Source organism: Argentina silus (assembly GCF_951799395.1).
Source record: "Argentina silus genome assembly, chromosome: X".
NCBI lineage: Eukaryota > Metazoa > Chordata > Actinopteri > Argentiniformes > Argentinidae > Argentina > Argentina silus.
Window position 1 is genome coordinate 14,947,194 of NC_139653.1, and position 8,702 is coordinate 14,955,895.

The following is an 8,702-nucleotide window of genomic DNA, read 5'->3' on the forward strand; positions in this document are numbered from 1 at the left end:
CATACTTGTGAGGTGTTTAGTGTACAGTGATGTCTGTATGCATACCGTTTTCAAGTCCCGTTATTACATACTCTCGCTAGGAATAATAATATCAGCTGAACAACTAAGAGGTAAAGAAGTTGAGACACACACCCACACTCACACACACACACACACACACACACACACACACTCACACACACCCACACTCACACACACACACTCACACACACACAGCAGAGTCTCCATCGTCAGCATCCTTTATTTAACCAGAGAAGTCACATTGAGATCTCTTTTTTAAGTGAGCCCTGGCCAAGAAGGCACCATACACAAAGTTACAGACGCAGAAGACACAACACAGTATGTTACATATAGTATAGTAATTACTTGGTAAACTTACTGTCAGCAGCAGGATGGATGAGAGCAGCAGTAGCAGGTGCCAGCTCTGTGTTGGCCCCAGCAATGCAGAATAGGGTGCCCAGGTATTTCCAAGTAGGCCAGGAGCCTCCAAAGCTTCAGCAGGCCACAACAGTTTTCATCAAATAATCTGACATTTATGTCTCCTCAAAAGTTCTCAGTATATGCAATATTGCACTAATTTACCATGAATACACAGCCAGATGAAACCACAATATACATGGACATATATATGGACAAAAGTCCATAACAAGCTGTCCACCTACGAACACTGAACAGAGACGATAGACATGCTTGCTGCAATCTTGGATTCTGATATTCCTATATGACAGGTGTGTTTGATACCATTCCATGCATTACAATGAGCCCGTCCTCCAATGTCTACCTCCACCAGCCTCCACTGCTATATGTTGTATAGTATGTCGAGACCCTGGTGATGATGCACTTTAAAACGAAATGAACTTGAAACTCAATAGACAGATGAGTATCGACTGATCAGAAATATTTATTCACATAATAAATCATACTATATAAAAGGACCTGATAAAGTGCTTTGTAACACATACAAACATCCTACTATTCATTGTCAAGTACAACATTTAATTCCTACAGAATCATTGTTTCAGTCAATATTTTTCATTAGAAAAATACATTTAGAAAAAGAAACTCAATTTTACTCAAACACAACAATGAAATGGTGACAGACACACAATCACACAATCATCCAATCATTGTCTTAGAACAGATGGCGTCATTCCTACGCAACACTCAACTGAGTCCTACTATCTGATGTGAGACAATGACATCCCTGCACATAGTTTGATCAACTCTGTGTGACTTACATCTCGCTTACATCTCATGTTGGCAAGGTACGGTCAATTAGGAGAGCATTCTATAAGAGCAATGCACAATTGGAATGGAAATTGGATTGTTACACTCACGGAACAATTGGAAAAGATTGCAGAACTATATCAAAATATACAGAATAAAGAGTTTACCCATTAAAGACCACGGTAGTGAAAGTACAGACAATAGAAAATAATCCCTGCACACTCTGTTTTCCCTGTATTCCTCATGAGCGGAACTCCCTGGAATGTGTGTGTATAATGTGTGTATGTGTATAATGCAGACATTGAGGATTTGGCTTAAATTCCGTGCGTGCAGGTCCAGGAAATAATTGTCTTCTTCATTCAGTGTGTGTGTAGGTAGATCCTCAGCTCCGATATCAGCCCATCAGTAAAGGAATACCACATCCACATTGGAATGCACCGTGTGCTTGTGTTTTGGAGGGGTGACAGAGTCCTGGTTGTAGTTCCTGAGAGCAGTGTCAGCCTGAGTCCCCTAGTCCTCCCTACCATCATCAGTAGGGTTTAATTTGGGCCCTTGGGATGTGGTTCATGGCTATATGGTTGCTAGGAAGAGAGACACAAAGTGGGGAGAGAGAAGAAAATCATCAAGTGAAATCTATCATCAATCCTCTACAGGAGTCAGAAGCTTCGGTCCTGTTCAGAAGGCATACAATGGGAGAATGCATTCCAAAACAGAGGATGTATAACTTGAATTTGTTGTAATAAGTAGTTAGGAACTTTTAGTTGTCAATTTTGAAATGTTTTGTCCCATTTGTTACTGAACAGGACCCCTGTTTTGCCCTGTTCTATAGGGCTGTGTCAGAATGTCACTCACTCATAGACATCACTGTGTTTCATCTTCCTGTAGAACTTGGCTAGTTTGACTGAGAAGATGATGCTGGGGACGAGGAAGATCATACACCAGCCCAGACTGAGCCAGAACGCATTCTAGAGAGGAGAGACACATACAACACATCAACTGGTGTCAGTTGACCAGTCTTATGGCCTGCGGGTATGTGTGTGTGTGCGCGTGTGTATGTGTGTACATAAAAGTTCCTCACCAGAGACTCGACTATGTGTAAGCAGATTATGACCTCTGCTGAGTCCAAGGCTCCTGCCACTGGTCCACAGCGCCCCACCTGCTGTGTGATCTACAGGACATACACATTACACATGCAGGTCAACAATACACACACACACACACACACACATGCAGTATATATATTCACAGACACACAGACACACACACACACACACACATACTTACACAAACAATAGGGTCTACAATACACACAGTGACAACCTCAGACAGGTGTTCAAATGGCTCAACCAGCATACACACACACACACAGACAGTATGGTACCGTGATCACATCAGAGCTGAACCTACCGTCAGGTTAGCCCAATCAGCATACGCCGTAAAGTATCCCATCTGACAATCCAGGAACTCCCTACTTTCCTGTTTGAGAAAGACAGAGGGGGGTAGAGAGAAAAAGGGGGTTTAAGGGACAGAGAGAGTGTGTAAATTCCACACATTCTCTCTTGACTCAGAAAGACAAGTCATGCGAATTACTAGACCCATACAAATTAGGTGGAATTCTTGGTAAATATATTTTAAGTGACCTGTGAATAATTACAGTGACAAAGGCTGAGAAACTGCCCCTGGGATCATGATTGAACTAACACAATTGATAAGGATCTGGTGGAATCATGTTTTTATCTCCAACTCATGTGACCGTTTGTACTCACAGACTTGACGATCTCTGTTGTGTTGGAATTAAGGAACTCTTGAGCTGTTCCCACTTTACTCAACACCTCCCCCACCCATTCCTGAAGGGAAACAATAAGAGAGGGAGAAAAGGATAAGCATGTTTGATAAGAAGGAGTAAAAGTTATAACATCAGCTATAAGCCTTGCTGATCTTGGCATTCTTTAGTAAACTCACATTGATGTGTGACACTAGGGAACTGAGCCTCTCTATGGTAGAGTTGATCTCCACCTGAAACAGAACAGCTCTGTTAGAAGGTACAGATTAGATTAGATTGTACTTTATTGTCTGCTTGCGCAGGAATTTGTTTCGCCTCACATGCTCCAACATCTCGAGAATGTCTCTGGAGTTAGGGGGATATTCGGTCAATACTGTACGCCTGGAAACTACTGCTGTGGATTCAGAACCACACTACCATTAGAACCACACTACCATTAGAACCACACTACCATAAGAACAACACTACCATTAGAACCACACTACCTTTTTTGGCACTTTTCGTCGAAAAATGGTGGGAAAGAAAAAAAAGATCTAAGCAGGCCCTGGCTGCAGCCTCGTCTCAAGTCTCTGTAGCTTGAGAAAGTGATGGCGGCTATAGAAAGGTCAGAGAAATCTATCCTAATGATGGTGGCCTCACTTTCCGCTGAACTAGCCTCACAAATAGCTGCTCTTGCCATCGACGTCAACAGAAAGATCAACGCTGTCAAAGAAGATGTGATTGCACACAATACCCGTCTGACTGATCTGGAGTGTTAGCGCACTCAGACAAGGTAACACCTACTCAGACAAGTTAGTGACACTGGAAAAACATGTAGCCAAGCTAACAAAGGACGTCATCAAACTTACCAACAAACTTGATGACCTCGAGGGCAGACAGCGCTGGGGGAACTGCCACATCTTCGGGGTCAGAGAAGGAACAGAGGCCGCAGGCGCATTGCGGCCCACCATCTCTGTGGCTGGGATGCAAAGGAGGTACTGGGCCTTGACTACATGCCCACCCTCGACCGAGCACACAGAAGCCTACAGCCTGCACCTGTGCTCAAAGAGCCTCCCAGATCCCTCGTAGTCAAGTTTCATTACTTCCAAGAGAAAGTTGACGTCCTCCGAAAGGCAGCACAGGCTTCACCCATCACCCGTGACGGCCAGAAGATCAGCATTTACCCGGACTAAACGGCGGCTGTCATTAAGAAAAGATCAGCCTTCAACAAAGTAAGGAGGCTCTTATACCGCTGCCGAGACACAAAATTCTGCATCCTTTTCCCGGCCCAGCTGAAGATCACTACACCATCCGGCGAGCAGAAGAAATTCAAGGACCCGACTAAGGCCAAAGAGTACATCATCACCAATCTACACCGCCATAGCTAGCTAGCCAAGCGATCCCTCTCTTTATCCCTGAGGTGCTAGTAATGCTAGCTGCTAGCCATGCCAACCTGGATTCGAGACATTTTGTATTCCCATCACCCCAGCGTTATGGTAAAATAATTGTTTTAGTGTTTTTATGAGGAGAACATTGTGTACAGTATAGAGCAGCATTTTTCTATAATGCAGGCCGGCTAACGTATTACAATAATTAGTAGCTACTAGCGTTATCCACTGCCTTAAATGTCCAGGTGAACAGGCCAGCATTGATGCCCCAATAACTTTGAAGGAAATCACTCAGGCAATCCGGTCCATGCAGAGTGGTAAAACTCCAGGACCCGATGTCTTTCCAATTGAACTATACAAGGCATTACTAGTTCCTGTTCTAAGCTTCATGTATGAGGAGATCCTCTCCACCCAGAAATTGCCCCAGACACTCACCCAGGCAACTATATCGGTCTTACTTAAGAAAGACAAGAATCTGCTGGACTGTGGGTCCTACCAGCCCAAAGGCCTCCTCTGCTGTGACTATAAAATCCTTACTATGGTCCTCTCACACCGCTTAGAAACTGTGGTCCCTAATATAATTGACTCAGATCAAACAGATTTTGTCTCGGGATGGCAGTCCTTCTATAACATGCACTGGTTATTTAATGTGTTGTACTCAACCCACTCAACCCAACACCCAGAGGTTGTTATCTCTTTCAACACCGAAAAGGCTTTTCATCATATTGAGTGGGGCTATCTATTCTATCTACTCTTAGAGTTGGGCTTGACTTGGGCTTGGCCCATCTTTGGATTAGGATCCTATACTCAGCCCCAGTGGCTGCAGTGCGCACTAACAATGTTACATCCAGTTACTTTCCTCTTCACAGAGGGGTGAGACAGGGTTGTTACCTGTCACCACCTTCTATTTGAAGGGGTGACAGAGGAGGGAATTAAGGGTATAACAAGGGGTGACACCACTCATAAGGTGTCCCTGTATGCAGACGATCTACTACTATACATCTCTGACCCAACAGACTCCATATCCTCTCTCCTAGACATGTTAAAAGCCTTTGGAACATTCTCTGGCTATAAATTTAACCTTCTGAAAAGTGTGCTCCTCCCCATTAACCAGCTCAAGGTCAAGGCTCAGTGTGGCCAATTCCCTTTTAAAGTAGAGGAGCTGGCCTATACCTACCTAGGAATAAAGGTTACATGCTCTTTCAAGGTTCTTTTCAAATACAATTTCAACGTGCTCTTGGAGCGCACGAAACAGGACATTTCAAGGTGGTCATCCCTTCCTATTTCATTAGCAGGCCGTGTTAATCAGAATCAGAATCAGAATTCGTTTATTTGGCCAAGTATATTTGCACATACAGGAAAATGACTTGGTGAGGTTGGTGCATGGGACATAAAAAACAATAGCAAATAACTCTGTCAAGATGACTGTGCTACCTAGATTTCTTTACCTTTTCCAGATGATTCACACTTTCTTACCAAAAGCGTGGTTTAAACAGCTGGACAGCTGTATTCCTCCTTCATCTGGAATAAGTTATCCACGTATGAGAAAGATGTACTTGGAAAGACGGAAACCTGATGGTGGATTGGGTCTTCCTAATTTCTTACACTGCTACTGGTCAGCAAATATATTGTAGTGTGCACGCTGGGTTTCTACTTTTGAAAACAAGGATGCCCCAATTTGGGCCATCATGGAGCTACAGTCAAGCCTCCCAACCTCTCCTATGTCATTACTGTGCCCTCCACTGCCCTTGGACCACGGCGCTCATGTTCTGAATCCCATTGTGAAAAACTCTCTTAAGATCTGGTGTCAGTTCCGGAGTCATTTTAGCTTAAACCAAGCAAGCTGCTACTCTCCATTAACATCTGATAATCTCTTCCCTGCATCACAGGTTGACCACACTACCATTAAAACAACACTACCATTAGAACCACACTACCATTAGAACCACCTTACCATTAGAACCACACCACCATTAGAACCACACTACCATTAAAACAACACTACCATTAGAACCACACTACCATAAGAACCACCTTACCATTAGAACCACACCACCATTAGAAACACACTATTATTAGAATCACATAGGGCAAGACAATATCAGAGGAATACGGTGCTTATGACACCAGATTTGTGGTGGGTTTGATACCTGTGTAGGCCACAGAGACTTGATTAAACAGAGTAAAGTAGACTCACCAGTTGTGGGATGAGGGTTGTCTCTATATTAGACTGGATCTCTCTGAGGTCTCTGGCCTCGTCTCTCAGCTCTGTCTGCTCCATGTTAGGCTGGGAATGAGATATTACCCTAGCAATGTCACACACAGAACCACTACATACTGTATATATTTCTGATATGCATTAGAGGTATCACATGTCTTCAGAGATCATGAGATGTCAGCAACATATTGTCTTCATCTAAGTGGCCATGTGTGACCATACATCTATTCCATTATTTGTAAAAAAATAAATAAATAAAATTAAAAAAAAGAGAAAGACAGTGAGTGGCAGAACAATGTTCCTTGCATATAGAGAAACCATGTTATACTTCATACCAATATTATATTACTCACTTGAAAGTCAGCAAGTTCATCCAATTTGTCAGCAATTACATTCAAATTAATGCTGGAAATATTGTTGATCTGCAGCAGAAACAAAAATAAATATCAACATGCATTATGCAAACGAATTGTAACATACACACACGTAGACACACACATACACGCACTCACACACACACACACACACACACACACACACACACACACAGTGTACCTGTTGTGTAGCAGTGCTGAGGTCTATATCCTTGGCCATATCAGAGATGCTGTTCAGCTGGTTTCGTATCTCAGGGCTCAGCAGGGAGATGGTGGAGAGGGTGATGTTGCTACTCTCAAACTGCTGCTGGATCTCTGCTGTGTACTGAGGAGGAATAAATGTGGATTTAGTAAACCAAAGGTGTGCTCATCAAAACATTGGTTCTTATCCAATCAATGTTATTGTGGAGTAACCATGGATGCCATGCCAGTGTGTGGTAGTTTCTTTCTTTATATATAGCTTTTTCTCTGCAAGTGCCGATTTTTTTGTTGCTCTCTATGGATTTAGAATGATACATATACTGGATCTAGATCTATAAAACACATGGAGTGGCATAAGGCCTCAGTCCGACTACTACTACCCATAAATATAGAACACATATATCTACTGTATATGTTCACACTGTTCTATTCAGACTTTGATGGAGGTATCTGTGAACTATCCTATAATGTGAGTCACACAGACTCCTCAGTAGATACTGTAGTGATCGGAGTCTCACCTTGGACACATTGAGCAGGTCATTGAGGTCTATGAGCTCATACAGGTGGAGTGTTGTCCAAAGAGGCCTGTCCTTCTCACAGTCTCTGTAGACAAACAGACAGACAGAACAATATCACACTACTCCTGTATTGTAGATACAGACCAATCAAGATGGTATCTAGGTGTGTGTGTGTGTGTGTGTGTGTGTGTGTGTGTGTGTGTGTGTGTGTGTGTGTGTGTGTGTGTGTGTGTGTGTGTGTGTGTGTGTGTGTGTGTGTGTGTGTGTGTGTGTGTACCTGTACACATCAGTGAGTTTGAGGTTGGTTTTCAGTCCCAGCATCTCTCCTAAATCAAACCCCGGGATCACTCCTGGAGTGTCAACAATCTGTAGAGGGGTGAAAACACACATACACAAAGTACAGTGTGTTGGGACGCTGTTTTGGTCATTCTATTTTTCCTATGTGTGTGCATGCCTGTGTGTGTGTATGTGTGTGTGTGTGTTTACCTGTAGCAGCTGTCCACTGTCCCAGGGCTGACAGACCAGTGTGTATAAGTTTCCTCCCAGCAGGAACAGCAGCAGTACCACCAGCATGAAGAGCCAGCAGAACAGGAAGCTCAACCCCGCACCTCTGAAAACACATGCAGGTCAGGGGTCACAAAAGGAAGTAAATGGCAACTTACTATCCCATATAGTAACCATAACCCTAAGCCTTAATCAATGATTACGTCTCTCTTGACTTTTGTAAGAATAACTGCAATTATAGATCAACATATGGAAGTAGAGTAGTAAGTTAGAACCTTAGTCATTCCCACTAAATGAGATGTCCTTTAGTGGTAAGTACTCACATCATGAAGAAGGTCCCTCCACAATCTGCAGTGCAGGAGCGTTCAGTGGGGTCCACTTTAGGCCTCAGTCCGACCGGACCCAGCAGTAGACCCAACATGTTACACACCACCACCAGGAGCACCACACAGCAAAGGATGACACCTATGACCCATCTAGAGCAAACACACACACACTGTGACTTAGCAT

The 8,702-nt window shown here is 43.4% G+C and overlaps 1 protein-coding gene across 2 annotated transcripts in view; it reads right to left on the reverse strand.

The window, feature by feature from the left end:
- Positions 1-877: 877 nt before the first annotated feature.
- The window catches only part of prom2 (prominin 2), a 17,067-nt gene continuing 9,242 nt past the window's right edge, over positions 878-8,702 (reverse strand). For both annotated transcript variants that reach the window (XM_083695699.1, XM_083695698.1), the window contains exons 12-24: positions 8,516-8,668; positions 8,175-8,298; positions 7,966-8,054; positions 7,689-7,773; positions 7,151-7,294; positions 6,949-7,017; positions 6,575-6,664; positions 3,190-3,243; positions 2,994-3,074; positions 2,635-2,703; positions 2,306-2,395; positions 2,080-2,192; positions 878-1,808 (exon numbers count right to left, since the gene is read on the reverse strand). In XM_083695699.1, coding sequence (XP_083551825.1) covers positions 1,757-1,808; positions 2,080-2,192; positions 2,306-2,395; positions 2,635-2,703; positions 2,994-3,074; positions 3,190-3,243; positions 6,575-6,664; positions 6,949-7,017; positions 7,151-7,294; positions 7,689-7,773; positions 7,966-8,054; positions 8,175-8,298; positions 8,516-8,668 — 1,213 coding nt within the window. In that variant the 3' untranslated portion in view covers positions 878-1,756. The remainder of the gene's footprint in view (positions 1,809-2,079; positions 2,193-2,305; positions 2,396-2,634; positions 2,704-2,993; positions 3,075-3,189; positions 3,244-6,574; positions 6,665-6,948; positions 7,018-7,150; positions 7,295-7,688; positions 7,774-7,965; positions 8,055-8,174; positions 8,299-8,515; positions 8,669-8,702) is intronic.